The following is an 18,227-nucleotide window of genomic DNA, read 5'->3' as shown; positions in this document are numbered from 1 at the left end:
AATCAAACAGTCGAACTCAAAATTTTTTTGAAAATACATTGCAAAACTAGTCAAATAGAGGAACCCATCAATTTGGCTTTTTTGGTAATAATCTGAACCTGGGATTACAAAAGCTCTTTAAAATGATTTTTTCATGTACTGTTTTAAATGTTCCGGTTTTTGTCTTTTTTATTTTTTCAAATAATTTGAAAGAAATAGTTCAGATCAAAAATTAATTTTAATCGCAAGTTTTGGGCTGAAACAAACTGAAGAAGAATCTACTATCAAAATATCGCAAATGTACAAAGTGCAAGTATTTTTGCTGCAGGAATCCCACTTTTCAACAGAAAATTTTTTAGTAGATTTGAGAGATGAAGCAGGAACCACTTATAACACTGAAACAAAAAAATATACTGCACAATTTAAATTTTAAGCTTAGTTCTGTAGAATAAATTAAACTTTAATTGACTTTAAGTTTTATTAGTCCATATGTTCGCGAACGCGCTTTTACTTTTTCTGGTCATTTGCAGAGCAGCTGCTACTTTTTGTTCCACACTCGCTCACACGTGATATATTTTAGGCGGCTGTGCCACCAAACTGTGCTGCTGGTCATTCATGAGATGGTCTGTTCGCTGTGAGTTCATCCCCTGGCGGTCATCTATGTTATATGGTGCCACCTCGACCGGATTGGACTGCCAAGACTGGTTGCTGGCTGTGGAAGGATAGTGCAGGTTGCTGGCTTGTCTTTGGTTGCTGGTGCTGGACGAGAAAGTGCTGGCTTCTGGGCCCGAGGGATACAGAGAGGACTGTCCGCCGGCAGCGAAGTGGTCTGGGTAGTCTGCGGCTCCTCTTCTGCACTCGTAGCTGCCGCTGCTCTTTTCCAGCCAGTCCGTGCTGTTGGACCTGGTCATGCTGCTCACTTTGGTCGTGTTCGGTCTCCTCATTCTGTTGTCTTGGTAGATGTCCTCTTCGTAGACTGAGGAGGTGAATGTGTCTAGTGGACTCCGACTGATGACCTCGGAATTGGTAGGCACCGCTGAAGACATAGGGTACATTTGTGAACTGGGGGAAGGAAGCTGTGATGGGTTTATATCGAAGGCAGAGTCATCAGAGATGTAGTAGTAGTTATCCATGTGGCCTGGAATGGGAGTGATCATTTTGGACAGCGATCTGGGATTTTGTCTGCTCATTCCATCCACCATCTGGGAGTCAACTAGAGGGCGTCTCTGGTCTGAGAAGTTGCTCCCCCTCCTATGTTTTCCACTCGGCGGTTTCCTGTTCACTCCTCCCCCTCCCCCCTGCTGTTCCTTCTGAGGCGGGTAGATCATTGTACTTTGGAGCGGTGTCTCGTGCAACAAGTGCAGACAGGAAGCGGAGGGACAGCAGCTGCCGTACTTCTCTGGAGTTGAGTGCAGAATGGGAACAGCGGACTGTTTTGGTTCCAGGAATGATGGCATTTCCAGTTTGGACACACTCATGATTCCCCGCTGGTTGTCCATTCTCGATCCCTGAACTTTTGCCAGCAGTCCAAACAAGTGTCCATGCTCGGGGTTCAAGTCAGTCTGGTTTGACATCGAAGTTGTTTCGTGGTTGTGGTGATGCCCGTCTGTTTCGTGGCTGGAGTATACGTTGTGCTCCTCGTTTGATGGCCTTATAGTTCTCTGGGATGGCGCAACAGCAGCTTGTGGTCTTCCTTGGCTATTTGAGCCTAGATTTCTGCACACTTTGGGACCCTGTGAGTGCTGTCTGGAGTTATGCCCAGTGATTTGATTGCCCTGAACTTGACCTTGATTCTGATACAGTTGATGATGACTCATGATGTTGGCTGGTTGGTCTGACTGTCTTCTCATTTGCGATTGTCTGGGTTCTGTCCGACGCTGATGTCCCATCTGCTGCAATTGGGTGGGCGCCTGTTGGTATCGGTTCTCTTTCTCAGAAGTGTGCAGCGTGTATTGTTCGATTGTTTCAGCGACCACTTTCTTCGAGTCTAGAACTGCCACTGCCAGTTGTAGGTTGAGAGGACTGGAGGAATCGTGAAGACGCAACACTAGATTGTTGAGAGATAGACAGTACTTGACCAACAGTGGTTGGAACACGTCTTTGATGGAGATGTTCGGTTTGGACTTCACCCCAATGTTCTGGCTGCTCGGCAACTCCACTCGGAAATAGACTCTTCGCTCCAGGTAAATCTCTCGTCCTCCGTAGTTGGCAATCGTCTCTCCCGTGTTGATCGCCTTGTGTTCCCCGTCCACTATTTCCAGACACTTCATCTTGAGGTTGTAGTCGTTGCAGAGTGCAGCCACTGCAGAGCCCACCGACTCTCTCCGTGCACAGTCCATGGTCACGTGACATCCATTGGGAAGGTACACTCTGCACTGGGTCTGGCACTCGAGGGTGGTCGAGCTGGGAACAGAGAGGAGCAACGAGTCCGACGACTGGGATATTCCTTTGGATTTTTCAAGCGACTTCATCGAGGAGTCCGACGACATGTCATTGCTCGATAACTTCGGCTTCCTTTTCCAGGGAAGAATTGACTTTTTGCTTTGGAACAAATTATTATGCTTTTTGTTGTCCGGTTGGTTGGAGTCCTCGCTGGTTGCATCGCTGGATGCCATACTCTGGTTGCCCGCTGTGATCAGTTTTTTGGGCTCCACGACTGCTGCTACTGCTGCTTTGCCCTGTGCAAATGGATTCCCTGTTTTGACACAGTTGATGTAAGCCTCTGACTTGAGGAATCTGGAGTAGGGGTCGAACTTCATCAGTTTGTAGATCTGCAGCTGCGCATCATCGAACAGATCCTTCGTGATCATATTACTGGACAGTTTCTCACACACACTCATCAACACTTGGTTGTCTACATTCACTGGATGGGGACATCCGGTGGTCAGGTGCTGGTTGAATATCCGCATTGCCAACTCGTTCATTTGGAATGTGTCTGTCAATCTTTTGAACTGCTGGCAGTACTGGTAGAAAATAATGTTTTCCTCGGCGAACTCTTTCTTCAGGAACTGGCTGAATATTTCCACGCCAATAGGGTCCTGTAGCAGATTGTCGAAACTGGCAGCCCACGATCCTATTCTGGGCCAGTATCCCCCACCCCCACTCTGCAGGCTTTGACCTCTGTCTACCTCTTCAACTTCCGAAGGGCATCTATGCGATGACGTGGTTGCCCCGTAGACAAAATCGTGAACATGTTGAGACTTGGAGGTCATTCCGGTTGAGGGCGGCAGAGTGGAAGTGCGATGCTCCGATTGTCTGTGGGTGGGGGTCTCGAGTGAAGAGAACGGCTGTGCACTTTGTCGTGGTTGGTTGGGGGCTACAGTGGCTACCACCTCAACTGGGGTCTGGGCTCTAATTATTTGTTGCTTCACAGAGTGGTTCAGAACTGACCGTGGGTTCTGTTTCATAACACTGAATGCATTACTGTTCAATGTCATTGTGTGCCCGGCACAAATCTCACACGCTTTGTCTGTACACGCTACAACGGCACTGTTCCTGTTGCCAGATGTTGTGCGACAAAATGTTTCTGCTTTGTTCGGATTTAGCTCGGATAAATAATTCTTGGCAGGATTGGAGGATACTTTTGCCTGGATCCTGTTCACTATTTCTCCGCAGTTTAGGGGGAACTCCTTGCAGAGTGAACTGGTTATGCGACTGCAGGCTATGGTGAACTTCTTTGCCGCTTTCAAGTGCACGGAATGCTGTGCAATTTGTGGGTCGACACTGAGTAGCATGCAAGAAATGAGTGGTGTGCCGGTGGACTGGTTCGAGGATCCGGCAGGTGAGTGGAGGGGACTGGGGCTGGTCTGGGCCAGAATGGCGAAGCAGTGTTTGGTCTCACCTGCAGTCCCAAAGCAGCAGAGAACTGCGTCCAGCTCGATACAGGTAACAGTCACGTTCTTCGCGTTGATTAGCCGAACGTGTTTCTCGCCGATTTCCAACAGTAACATGAAAGTCGTCTTCTGCTCCGACTGCATCTTCCCAATTGAACTCTGAAGGAAGGCGAGCATTGAAGGCTGATGACCTTGTAGCTGTGGGGGGATGTCTATGGTGCCGATGTACCCCACCACTGCGTAAAATCTGCCCGTCTCCGCGGCTGAACAGATGTCGTCGCTGTTGTTCAGATTTTTCAGCGATGACTTACTCTCCCCGTTCACTGGCACATCCCGCTCCCAGTTTGCTTGCAGTGAAGTCTGCGAAGTCTTTCTGGTCTCGCTTTGCAGGTTGTTTTGGGTTCTGGCTGTGGACACAGAGGTCGTTGATTTCCCAGGGGCCTCCAGGGACTCGAAGCTGCTCATGGTGCCTCCCCCACTAGTGCCACTGTTGGCATGGCCGTTCAGAGAGGAGGGGAGGGAAGAGAGCGAGTTCTTCTGACTCCTCTCAGACGTGCCAGCACTCGACTCCATGCTTCCAGAATTGAAGAAGGAGTTGAACGCGTCTGTCTGCAGAATCTCCGCAGTTGCCCGCTCAATTGGGCTTTGGTCGAGTTGTTTAGTACTCTGGGCAGGGTTTTGCCCTGCATGGCTCTCTGTGGTTTGTGTTTGGGGTAGATTGGACATGAGTGATGACCTCGGGCGTGACCTTGGCTTCACTCGCACATTCGCCTGACTCACAACTGAGTCGTCGTCCTCGTCACGTGCCACATTCAGAGTCAACGTGCCCCTGCAGCTCATGATGAGTTGAATCACCTGTTCTATCGAGGACGTGGAAACATTCTCCCCGTTGATGGTCATGATGTACTGGCCGGCGGAGAGTCCCGCTGCCTCCGCTTGGGACCCTTTGACCACACAGTCCAGACAACAGGGCGCGTTGCCACACAGGGTGAACCCGAACCCCTTGGGACCCCTGTGGACCTGGATGGTGCGGAGGCCACTGAAGTTGGGTCTCTTCTTCCTCTTAATCTGCACATTGGGGGGCAGCAACGTCTGTGTAGAGGAGAACTCTGCTGCTGAAGATGCCGTGATTGACTGTTGTTGTTGCTGTTGTTGTTGTTGTTGATGTTGTTGTTGCTGGATGGACTTGTTGGGCGCGTATGACTCTGCGTTCTCAAAGTCCATCGTTCCCTCCAAACAATATTTCCTCTTCCTCGATTTTCGAATGGAACAACTCACTTCTTGTGTGGCCTGCTTCCTTCAATGCATAAATACACAAATTAAATTAATAATCAAAAGGATTTTTTTATATACAATTTAGTTGATAAAAATAATGTTTGAAGTGTAACAGCAAATTTGATATTGAAAAGTGTTATAATGCACTAGAAGTTGAAGTTGACTAGGTAGTGGTTCATTTAAAGGTTCAATTAATTTAATCCCCCGATTATGTTCCATTATTATTCACGCCTATGTTTTGTTGTGCGTGTCTGGGGCGGGGATTAAAAAGCAGCTCCATTCCCCTCTTAAAAAGGATATTAGTCCAGTCTGTTTCTCACACCTGGTCTATTTGAGTGCTCATGTGATTAAGAGTCTCTCGCTGCTGTGACATGTCTCCAACTCCAATAAATCAGTCACAATCGGGATTATAACTCATAACTAATTAATGGCAAGACGACGCAAACTCATTTAAGACGCAAAAATAATCTCACCAGTGTTTAATAGCAAACTAAGTCTATCTGCAATCTCTTATTAAACAAAACCGCAATTTATCAACAAATATAAATTTGAGGTTTACGAATTTTTCACAAAAATTGTACAAAACAACCATGCAAATGAAAAAAACTGCATGTTCTGCCTTTTGAATTGAAGTGAATTGTTGTGGCTAAAACAAGTAATTGTTAATAAGTGGTATAAACGTGATTGTAAAATGAATGAACATTCTTGTGAGACTTGGTAAATCCAATCACGCATCTAATCTTGTCTTATAAAAATAACTGATGAATAGCATGTGAGTGCAGCCTGCTTCTGGTTTCTGATCCGATCGGTCAAAACCATTACTTTATATACACACCAGAGGAGCCAAAAGTAGACCATTTTTAAATATGTACTCGACTGAAAAAAATCATATTTGCTTTTCACTGTGTTTTGAAGCTGTGCTGACTTAATTGACAAATGAACTGTTTCTCAACTCTGTTCCAATTTTAGATCGAATTTTGAGCTCGTGAATTATTTGGCTTTTTGACTCCGCTGAGAGAGCGGCGACTTTTTTTTTTCACTTGCGGCGGCTCGAGATAAAGCTGAAAAAAGCAGCCCCAAAAACAGCAGCAGCTGATCGTTAACTGTCGCTTTCAGATGCTGTTAAATTATTGTTGTATCGAAAGCTTAATTATAATATATGACCCCCCTCCACCCTCCTCCATTGTAAGATTGAGAATGGTTTGGATTGTCGTAATTGAACAACAGAGAGTGTGGCTTTTAGAACACAAGGTATTTAGTGAAGAGACACTCGATTTTGAAGGCGTACTTGCTTCAAGCCGAAATAATGAACCAAGAAAGGGCAGACCCAAGAATTTTGGACAACTCCCCCTTAAATGATGAAATTGAGCAAAAATTTATGCAATCGAATCTGATTGGCTAATATTGCAAATTTTGTGGTTTTCCCGAAATAGCAAATTTTCTGGTTTTCCGAACTTATTCAAGGCTGGATATCAGCCTGTTGTTTCGTAGACATATCGATCAGTGTTGTCCAAAAAATTTTATTTTTATTTTTCATCACTTTTTTGGGTGGGGGAACAACATGAAAGTTCTGAAAGAGTTGATTGGAAGATGCGTGTGTGAAATACAGACTATGTTTTTGTGCAGGAGTGTCTCGAAATGAGTTTAATTACCTTATAAGGAAGGTGGTGAGGTGATGGTCGGCTGTAGATTCTGTTGTTTCTTTTCCACCGTAGAGGCAGATGAGTGGTGCTGTTGAACAGTTGATCTCTGACTGCTTCCCCCCACAGCCCCTTCCCTCTTCCTGTCCCCCCGTCTGCTCAGATACTGTGTGGGGGTGGGGGTGGGGGTGGACGTAGTAAGTGATGTTGCTACTCTCTACTGCAGCTACTGTGGACGGGGGAAGTGAATCAGCTGCAGTAGGAGAACCCTTGGAGGCTAGGAGAGATTCCGAAGAAGAAGAAGGAGAAGAAGGTAGGGCTGTGATGATTGGGAGAATGCTTTCACACTCATCCGAGGTAACTTCTGCTGCTGCTGCTTCTGCTGCAGGAAAATTACTACTCATGGCACAATATAGGATAGCAGCCCAAAGAACTCACTCAAATATAAGTATTTGGACCCTAATCAAAAATTATGACAACAGTTAGCTCACAACTCAGAGTTAGACAATAGTTAAAACAACGCTTATGAGGACGCGCAGCTAAAGTAGACTATCTGGCGTAGTGAATTAAAGCAGTTATGATCTAACAAAAATGATGTTCTCGTTTTGAAAAATGTTGGATTACGGAATACTTGAATGTAAATTTGACAGCTATAAGGGAGGAATTGGAAAGATGCAAGGATACGTCGAAATAAGGAAGGTCTTTGAAGTGGGAAGATAAGGCAAGATTGCTGGCTGTATATGCCGAACTGGATTCTTGTGAGTGCCAATTAGTGTGGCCTGTTATGGGTTACTGCTCATATATCAGAGCTTCACTTTTTGACCCAACAGGGTGCTATACTTTAGTCTACTACTTAATGATATCACTTGTCCCTATTTGTGATGTTGAGAAATAATATTCCTATCTTGGCAGTACGGTGAGTAAACAAGTGATTGTAGGGAAAGAAATAAATACAAATGGAACAGAATGAAAACAAGTTGGGATTAATTCTGTCCAACTATTTGCCAATGGAATGATTGATTTTTCAATATATGCTCATTGTCTAATTGGAATTGTTGCAGAATGAAAGGTATCCCCAGGAGCACAGTGTTTTATAGGCAGTCTCTCTGTGCGGCCACAATGTGAAAGGGGTTGTTTTTAGCACCAACAATGCAATCCCATTGGGCCTCCAAACAACTCTGGGGATTAGGTTTGGGGTGAGTTGGATTAAGTCCCAGATCAACAACTCAACACATGCAGCTCCTACTCAGTAGGACACAGAGCAAACACAAATAAAGGAGGATTTGAGAAGAATCAAAAAACAAGACCAAAACATTCCCGATTGCATTAGAGTTAATCCAAATGTCTTTATCAGTTTAAGTTGATTCAAAATAAACAGGATTGCATTGTATTGTACCATGCGACAACATATGGTAGATCCGTTTGTTGTTATTCTGTAAAAAAAAAAAGGGGACTTGGAAGTTCGAACAGACCCTTTATTGGAACCAACTGGAAAAACAACGCAAGGCCTGTCTCAATTAAGGACCTGACATGGAAACTAATTGGACCCATTGAAGTGTAGTTGGTATTTGTACACTATCTGGTTTGAAGCAAACAACCTAATTAATTCAATTAACTGCTGAGCTTGTCCGTTCTAATTGATGTCTGGCATGTAGCTGGTGGAATTAGGACATAGACATTTATTTCAATTCAGAGCAGTCCATTCAAAATGTACATCTAGTGGATATATGCGACTAATTGCACGTGCATGTATCTGTTGTACTTAGATAGGCCGTCTAATTTATCGGAATCAGACAGCCACAGATAGAATGATATCAGTTATTAATTAGTGATGACAATTAGTATATCTATCTACTTAAACTTTTTAGACCCGAAACATAATACGTCAAGAAAGGAATTCATTGATTAAAAAAGGTCGATTAACTAAATATCTTTTTTTATGAATGTTGTCTAGACTGTCTCAAAACAACATTTGAATAGTTTTTTCAGATCTTTCGACAAAAGTCAAGTGAGAAAAAACTGGAAGGCAATCACTTGAGCTCAATTACATTGACAATTTAAGGATCAATGAGAGCAGACGACAGACAATTTTTCAAAATTGAGTTGCAGCTATGAAAATCTCTTACCATACTCAACCTAAATCAAAAACCATCTAATTGTAGAAACAAATCTTTCAAGTATTTTTGACGATATTTTATATCATTCGAAAGGTATTGTTGATCTAAGCTCAAATTAAAAAAAATTATATTTCACCTGTGATCTTTCTTTGTAATGTTAAGCGTTGTTAAAGATTGCCAATTTGGTACAATCAACCCGCGATATATTTCATGCTTATAACTCGTTAGCGGAGATTTAATCCGTCTTAGTAATCCTTCCAATTTAAATTATGGCTTGCTATTTGGTCTATTTAATACATCGCTATATACAAGCAAGACTGCTTGTATATCAGGGCAAAGCCTTGAATGTTCCGACTGCACTTAAGCAAAATAAAAAGTTTTTTTTTGTTAAATAAATGAAAGTTTCTTTTTTTTCTCATTTTTTCTTCATTTTATCTCCCACACGCGCTGTGTAGAAAAACTAAGGGTGTGTTTAGCGTCTCGTATTGTGATAATCGGATTAAATTGCGGGCCTCAATTCAATTTGGATCGCGTTAATTTGCTTCATAAGCATAATATAATTACATAATATATCGCACTTTAATTATCCCGAATTGGCAAAATTAGCAACTTTCAAACGTCCGTAACTTTACAAAAAATGATCACAGGTAATTTTTTTTAATTTGAGCTTAAGATAACATTATTTCTCAGATGGTTGAAAAAATTCCGTCGAAAACGTATAGTAAGTAAGTCGAAAATTGACTGAAAAAAAAACCACATCAAGCATAAATATTCCGCACTTTCTTCGAAAATCAGAGCAATAAGAATGCCCGTATATCAGGGCAAAGCTATGAAATTTCTGACTGCCCCCACCATATCTAATAGTTTTTGAGAAAGAACTAAAGAACTAAAACTTTTGAACAATATCATAACTCAAGGGTGAAAATTAGAGTCTTAAGAAATTAATACGACCAACTAGCTAGCCTCAATTCAACTTGGAACAATTTTCTTAAGCGGGATAATTCTCCACGTATAAATAATTCACTTTTTAATCTCAGCATTATGAATAAATTCTTCAAACCGCGCATAATTTAACCAAGAAAATGGCCAATTTGGCAATTTTCAAACCCCCAGAGCTTTAGAAAAAAATAATCAGAGGTAAAACTTTTTTTTTGTATTTGAACTCAAGAAGTCAATATCTTCAATGGGATATAATAAGTTTTTGTTGAAAACTATTATTTCGATCGCCGAAATTTGACTGAAAAAAAAAACCGCACCGTGCTTAAATAGTCCCTTTTTTTCAAAGTCGGAACAATCAACATCAATTTAAACATGAGTTCAGGGCAACAATACTTTTTAAATGATATAAAAAAATTTTCGTCAAAAAAAGATAATTTAAAATTCGCATTTGTCTGAAAAAAACACCCGAGGACAACTTTTTTTTCGAAAGCCGGAACAAAAAAATATGTAATAATTGACAAACTTTTGTTAAATTACCCCAGATTGTACAACCTGCGTCATATAATAGCTTTTATCGTTCACTTTAGCTTTAGGAAAGCAAAATCTACTTTCGAAACCAAAAACCAATCACCTTTTTTTGGTATCATTACCGTTTTTTTCATTGGAAAGCGTAGTGTGCCTCACTTTCACCAAATGAGTTTAAATTGACATCAAATGTCAACCCGCGAAAAATCAAGATTAAGCATGACTAGTATGATCAATGAAACCACGTTCAACCCGATCGGAGTTTCATTTAAGTTAACGCTTGAAGCCTTAGATTTTTTGTACAGAATATGATTGCAAAATTTTTTGTACTTCGTGGAAAATTACAATAATTATTATAATTTTATTATTGCAAATTCTTGATGTTTGCAGTCAGACCATTTATAGAAAATACCAAAGAACGTTGATCCAAACTAATCGTTTTTCCAGTATTTGCTACGGTCTTTTGAGAAACTAAGATCAGTATTGGTCTAAATGTATGCTCTTAACTATCCGGACAAAATTTGGACAGCATAACAAACAGATCTAATCTGAAGTTACTCTAATGAGCGAGTCGTACCCCACGAGTCAACGCACATGTTTGCAGGATTTGTTCCATCAAGATAATTAAAACTAAAACAAAACTGCTCATACCAGGAAAAAACCCTAAATTTTCTGACTGCCTTTTAAGGTCTGTGGAGTAGCATTTTCTTGAAAAAATCGATAAACATCTCGCAAAATGAAAAAAAGTATAATTTTTTTTTGAAAACCGTCCATCGCTTATGACGAAGTTTTAAATAGACGAAATTGCATGCCCCAATTCAATTTGAAACAATTTCTAAGACATATTAGTTCTCCGCTTACGCGTTAAAGTACGAAATAAATTGGGCGTGAATTGTCCTAAATTGACCAAATTGGCAATCTTTAAGCCCCCGTAAATTCACAGAAAAAAAATAGGTAAAATGTCTTTTTAAGTTTGAGCTTAAGACAACAAATCTTTCCGAATGATGTAAGAAATACTGTCAAAGTTTTTCACTCAAAAACTTGAAAAATGTGTGCTGGAAAAAACGACGAACACTACTATTTTGTCATTTTCTTCGAACTAAAAAACTTTGCGGAGCTTATAAAACAGGCTCAGAGATTCCATTATGTATTAAGATGGTTTAATTTTTATAATTTCGAGTTTGTCATAGCCCACAGTTGTTTTTTGTTTTTATTGCGATGAGATCTTTCGCTCAATATCACAAAGAGTAAGAAGTATTTTTGGCATTTTTCGAATCAACAAGTCAGATAAAAAACACTGAAGCAGAGCGGACAAAAAATAGACCTAATTTTTGTTAGATTCCCTAAAATTTATCTTATTTGTACCACATTTGCATATGCAAGTAAGACTTTCAGCGGTGATGCAATGAAATTGAACAAAATTAAAAACACAATTACTCATCAACTAAAAGAAGCTACAGTGTTGATTTTTTAACAGAATATATAAATAAATCTTTTATGTCTTCTGAGTTTAAAAGGTTATTATTTTTAGACCATTATTGGTCATTTTTCGGAATGGTAGCCCTCAAAAAGTTTGTGGCACTCCTCTTTTGGCACTTAGATTCTAGTCATACTTTCCGTGATATTTTCAGTTGGGCGTACTTGAGGCGTATTTGAGGGATTTTCATTTTTAACCACAAAACGAAGACTTTTGCTTCTCAGCCATTCTATCACTGCTTTCGAGTAGTGACTGGACATCAAATCCGGCCAGAAGAGCACATTAATTTTTCGATGAGGAATTTAATTTTATAACCGCCAATAGATGCTTTTTGAGTATCCCAAATAGAGTTCACCGTTGACAGACTTTGCTTTCACCACGTGGACAGAACTCTCTCCTCGGGGACAAATTGCTGCCCACACCATCACTCTGGTCGGAATTTTTTTCTTGAAGAATCATACATCAGTGACACTTCGGCTACAAAAACCAGCGTTTCCGGGCATGTTTTCGCCACTAAGAAAGAAATAATTTTCATTGTTTTTTACAACTTCGACAACAATTTTCTGCTTGACAGTTTTTGTCAAATTTGGCACTTCTCTCGCTTCCCATATTTATTTTTCAGCTTTTGCAAGTTGCAAAAAATAAGTGACTGACAGACATCTAATCTAGGTTTTCGGCCAGTTTTTGCTGAGAGACTCTTGTTCTATTTTTTTTTTCAATTTCAAATTTTCTCTTTTTTAGCGTCTAATTTGGCGGAGTTCTTGCCACTGCGGGTTTGTTTCAGCAATTAACTTTTCTTCTCTTTGTTTTTAAAAAATCAAAAAACTCGCCGTGGCTTTAAATTTGTTTTCTCAAAGTTGGCTGACCTTAGAGTTTTTTTCGCCTTATTATCGTGGTAAACTTTGCCAACCACTCTTGTGATGTCTTTCTTTTTTTAGTTGTCCATTGTTGCAGTTGTTGGTCGTAAGTTGAAAATTTTTCGTATGTGGCAATTTAAATGAAACTTTGACGTGCACTGAAAGTTTGGGCGAAGTCTTGAAAAATCTTCTTGCTCAATAAATGCATGAAAATTTGTGTCAGTTTCATTGCATCAAAGTGTCTAATTAAATTTTTATCATAAAAGTTTTGAAAAGTAAGAAAACTGTTAACAAGATCATAAGAGGTATGATGATCAAAATTTTTAATAGCAGCGAACCATAAAATAGGAAGAAAGTTAAGAACATAAAAATAACATAAATTTTGCTTTTAAAAAGGTGTTTTTTACAATGAATTGTGCACCCTAACTATACTTTCGTATGTCAAAGATACGTTTGAACTGGGTTGTGAACCAGAGAGACCACTACTAGATGGAAGAGAAAACTGATCAATTGATGAGGCTGAACAAAAAAAAGCCATACAAATTTCAAATGAATATAATAAAAATGAAGGAAGAGAAAACTTTTGAAAGCAAATTTTTTTAAAGAATAAACTATAGGTGTATATAATAGATTGATTCTTTTTACTTGTGTTCGTATTCAAACTAATTTTTTTTGTGCAAAAACCTTGGTTATTTAAAATCACTGCTATTTTCAAGCTTTCGAAATCTCGGTCACAAAATGCGAAAAAAAACCATACTGAACCACAGGGGCGGATTTAGGGAGGGGGAGCGGGGGGGGGGGGGGGCGGACGCCCTCCTCCTCAGGGATTCGACCCCCTGCCGACCCAAAGGGTCCCCCTTTGATACTTTTTCAGAAATCCATTTTTGGCCGACCGACCCTAAAATTTTTCTTAAGGCGCCTTAGGCGCCAATATATACTAACTTTGAGGGGGAGCGCGCGCCAAAAAACGCACTTTTTTGTCAAAATTTTTCAAAAAGTGCCCAAAAACGATTTTTTTGACTGTTTTTTCAAACATTTGCCTATACAGGGCAAAACAGTGCTTTGGGAGAACTCGAAAAATCAATTTGGTCGACCTAAAAAAAAAAGGTCGTCAAAATTTTCGATTTTTTTTTTAAATCCGCCCCGCCCTCGAGAAAATCCTAGATCCGCCCCTGCTGAACCATGTACAAACGAACTTTGAAACTATATCTGAAATTTTTAAAGTCGTCTTTCAACGGAGTTGTTTTTTTTTGAAACTACGTTCAACCGGTAGTTTCATTTATCGCAGTTTTTTTAAAATGTTGTCAGTTTGAATGCGCAGAAGTTAAATATATCAGGTTATCTTCTTTAAAAAATCAACCAGAGGTATCACCACTAATTATAAAAAATAAATCTAGGCTATAACAATAGCACCCCAACAACAATGAAACGCCCTCTAATTACTTCAAAATACTTGGTCGTCAACTTTTTATTTTAAAAAACATACAAAAACTCCACCAGGCTATTTCTTTAGCCCCACTTATAAGTACCGAATAAAAAACGCTTTCAAAAACGATATTTTCAGCATAAAAAATTCGCTTTACGCTCTCAGCATTATGAAAAAAAGTTTTCAAACCGCGCATAATTTAGTCCAGAACATGGCCAATTTGGCAAATTTCAAACAATCAAAACTTTACAAAAAGTTATCGGAGGTAAAATAACTTTTTATATTTGAACTCAAGTAGTCAAAACCTTCAATGGTATATAATCAGTTTTTGTTGAAAACTATTATTTTGATCCGCAAAAACTTATTGAATAAAAAAACACACCGAGCATAAGTTATCCGTTTTCATCGAGAGTCGGAACAATAAAAATCATTTTAAATTTGAGTTGAAGGCAACAATATTTCTTAGATGATGTTAAGAAAATCCGTCAAAAGAGGCTAGAGGCTTGTTAAACTAGTAAAGTTTGTCTGAAGAAAAAAACAACCCCGAGCACAAATATTTTGTCACTTTCTTCGAAAGTCGGAACAAGGATAAGTAATAATTGACAAATTTTTCGTTAAGTTGTCCCAGATTACAGAAACTGCGTCATAAGATCCCATTTTTCATTCACAAGGGAAGTCTACAACCTAAATCTACTTTCGAAAGCAAAAACTATTCACATTTTATTCGGACCATTACCGTTTTTTTTTCAATGGAAAGCGTAGTGTGCCTCACTTCTACCAAATGAGTTTGAATTGAGCTGAAAAAGACATCAAATGTCAACCCGCAAAAAATCAAGATGAAGCATGATTAATTTTAAAACTTTTGATGAAAAACGAAACAAAAACTCCACGCCTACAAAAGTGTCGTCACGTCGTCCATTGAAACTCATGTTACAGAAAAACAAAGTTATGCTGTAACATTTTAATTTGGATAACTTCGTAGCAACTGTTTCAGATACAAACACTTGAAGATAATAGACATAATTCGAATCCACTGGGCCATGAATTAGGTCATTAGCGACTGTAAGGGAAAGTTTTCGAACAGATCTGTTGGTCATCTGATCTTTCTTTAAGTGTGGTTTAGTGTCAGTAACTCTGTGATCATATGATCATACAGTTCTGAGGCTAAGTGTGTGTCCAGCAGCAGATGATGAAGCACAGTGGCCTCCATCCTACTTCTTGGCTGCGTTCTTCTTCTTCTTCGGCTGGCGTCTCTTCGTCTGCAACAAACAACAGAATCAAAGGCAACCAAAACATACAGTTTTTAGGGGCCCGAATTTTGCAAAACAAATTACATCATATTATTCCTGCTGAAATCCTAAGCAAGTTTTGTCTTCATCTTTTTATACATAAGCTCAACTGAATTCGAGAAATACTAGTTTTATATTTTCCTGTTTAATGCTTTTAGTCCGCATAATTTAAATCAGCGCTGTAATCATCGGAATTGGTCTAGTGATATATCATAAAAAGCCCTTTCAGTCATGATTCAGACGACACTGAAAAATTTTGAGAACTTTTCTTAGTGTCGAGAAAAACTTATTTAAAATTTTTGATTTCTGGTCTAAGTTCGGGCGAGCAGCGCGATCGAGTAACGTTCGTTGAATATATAAAATTGAGGGTTCATAGTCAATTCAGCTGAAAAAGTTTACTTTACTAAAAGAAAAACTAGTTGTAGAAGCTTCATTTAGCGTTTCCTTTCAAACATTATTGTGCAAAAAAAATCGTGTTTTTTTTTCTTTTTTTTTTGAAGATAGCTGTTGTCAATTTTGCCTAAACCGCTAAATTTATACGTGTTGTATAGTTTTCTCATCATACCACCCACAAAAAAACTCGAATTTGGAGAAAAAATTGAAAAACAAAATCATTTATTTTTTATGAACGTGGTTGGAACATTCTGTGCTGCATGCACAGCAACCGGCTCTCCTTGTTAATTGTTTGAGATTTATTGGTTCATATTGATTGATCGAGCTGGTAATGGTGAGTGTGCAACGTCGTGTCGCGTGTCGTGTCGTGTCGTGTCGTGTCGCGTTGTGTTACCTTTGAGTTGACGAGGTCCTCGCTCCTCTTCTTGATCTGTTCCCTGTTGGGACACTCCTCGTCCTCCCCACTCTCCCCCTCCTCGTACAGTCCCCCTCCTCCACTGCCCACACCCCCGTCTTTGTTGGAGGAGGAGATGACCACTCTAGTGTTGTACTGCGGCAGCCTCTCCTCCGCCATCTGAACAAAATGCAAATAATGCAAACACAAACACAAACTTCATCTAAAGAATATTGATTGAAAAACTGAACATGCGGAACAAATGCGAGCGGATGAACAGCACAATCACCGTAAGAACTTTCAAACTTTCAAAAAACTTAAAGTTCTGTCGGGTAAAAAATTTCTAAGAATGATGGAATGATACTGAAGGGCAAAATGGAGCGTCTACAAATCTTGGTCCGACTTTGAATGGTTTTTTGAAAAATTTGCTCAAGATTGCGTTTTTATTTAGAAAAAAAAACAATCTAAGACTGGTCAAACTGTTCATTCTACAGCAACATTTATTGAAGCGTAATCTGTTTATCAAACAACAATGGCACGAACACCTCAAATCTTGTTTGAAACTGGGCAATTGTCCAGAGTGGGGGTAGTGAGTGTACCTGAGTGTAGTCCGGCTGTCCAGAGGCAGTTTGCTGTGCCATGATCTCCCTCTCCAGCTGCTCCATCCTCCTCACTCCCCCTCCTGCTGCCTGCTCCCCCTCCCCCTCGCCCTCGCCCTCTCCCTCCCCTGTGGCTGTGGCCCCTGCACTGTCCCCCAGGTCCTGCAACAGTCTCTGCAGTTTGTCCTCGCAGTCCATGAGAGTGTCCAGCACATAGTCCTCCTCCTCCACAGACGCCGACTGCTTCGGCTCCTGACTCTTGCTCCCTACAACACACACAACACACACTCACTCACTGACAATACTGCAGTGAATAACACTACGGAAAAGTACCTCAATAGTCGCATGGCTGTTTCTCAAGCCAACGCTCTGCTGATCGGATATGATTTTTCCATAATGAGAATCATTGCCTTTTTCGTTTTATACCATTTTGAGAACGTGTACTTGTGAGCCACGTGTGCAGATGTACATATGTCGGGTTTTATCAGTTACACCTCCTTAAAGGAAAGCTGAAAGTCCAAATTACACACAGAGGCAAAAATGAGCTTTAGTATCCCTGGCGATAAAAAATGATCAACCCTGCTAAAATCATTATATAACAACTTAGCATTTTTTGTAAAGTTGAATCAAAAACTAAAATCAAAAAATAGCAACCGATCATTGCCATGTACTTTTTTGGAAAAACTTTTAAATTGAAAAAAGTAAAAATCTTTTCAGTGAAAACAACCCTATTCGATCAAGGGAGGTTATCTTGCAAGATCTTGCAAGATTATTGCAAAATAGGGTTATCTTGCAAGATTGAGGTTATCTTGGAAGAATCTTCGAAAATGGAGGCTATCTTGCTTAAGCATGAAAACCTTTTTATTTTGTTTTAAAAAAGATAAAATCAGTTTTGTCCAATCATCGAGAAAAACTGTTCTACCATACTCCGAAACTAAACTTGCGACGAATGCGGCGCAAAATTTTTGTCAAAAAAGGGTCTTCATAGTGTTCTGGGAGTGCACGGAAAAACAATTTGGTCGATCTAAAAAAAGGTCGATAAAATTTCCGAAAAATCCGCCCCTCCCTTTGAGAAAATCCTAGATCTGCCCCTGAATAAAGCTATTAGTTTGAAATAAACCCGCTAATCAAAGGCAGACAGTACGATGTAGTTGGACAAAGAAAAAAAACACACTAAAATAATAAAGAGTTAAGATGTACCACTGGTAGCTATTATATCTAACTAAGTTAAAAGAGAATAAAAGTATTGGTTGAATTAAAACCGACTGTAGTCTAAAAAGAGCAACTCGTGACTCGAAGTCCACTGGACTTCGTAGAGTTAACATTGACTGGTACGTAATTAGATAATAGAGGTCAAGGTTATAACATACTAAAAATACTGAATCACAACATTCCCCAGTGCACAAAAATTAATATCTGCCCGCTCAACGATGTAGCCAATATCACACATATACTCCATCTCCCCTCGCTCCACCAGGGCCAAA

General features: G+C 39.9%; 2 protein-coding genes across 3 annotated transcripts in view; both read right to left on the bottom strand.

Moving 5' to 3' along the window:
* Window positions 1–241: 241 nt before the first annotated feature.
* Window positions 242–7,905, bottom strand: LOC134852841 (regulator of G-protein signaling 12-like). 2 transcript variants are annotated; one of them, XM_063868673.1, is made up of 2 exons: window positions 6,740–7,905; window positions 242–5,109 (listed from the first exon to the last, which is right to left on the bottom strand). In XM_063868673.1, exons 1-2 carry the CDS (start codon window positions 7,129–7,131, stop codon window positions 540–542), a joined length of 4,962 nt encoding a protein of 1,653 aa, XP_063724743.1. In that variant the 5' UTR covers window positions 7,132–7,905; the 3' UTR covers window positions 242–539. The 2 variants fall into 2 exon arrangements, with proteins under 2 accessions (XP_063724743.1, XP_063724744.1); XM_063868674.1 differs by lacking the exon at window positions 6,740–7,905 and adding an exon at window positions 5,410–6,023.
* Window positions 7,906–15,014: 7,109 nt separating this feature from the next.
* LOC134853231 (outer dynein arm-docking complex subunit 3-like) overlaps window positions 15,015–18,227 on the bottom strand; it is a gene marked incomplete in the record, with an annotated part of 44,972 nt that continues 41,759 nt past the window's right edge. The window contains 3 exon segments of the mRNA XM_063869199.1: window positions 15,015–15,327; window positions 16,145–16,324; window positions 16,744–17,009. Of these exon segments, the coding sequence (XP_063725269.1) occupies window positions 15,280–15,327; window positions 16,145–16,324; window positions 16,744–17,009 (494 nt within the window).

This window comes from Symsagittifera roscoffensis, chromosome 8 (genome assembly GCF_963678635.1).
Source record: "Symsagittifera roscoffensis chromosome 8, txSymRosc1.1, whole genome shotgun sequence".
Taxonomy (NCBI): Eukaryota; Metazoa; Xenacoelomorpha; order Acoela; family Convolutidae; genus Symsagittifera; species Symsagittifera roscoffensis.
The sequence above is the reverse complement of the archived record's forward strand: the minus strand, read 5'-3'. Positions and strand labels throughout refer to the sequence as shown.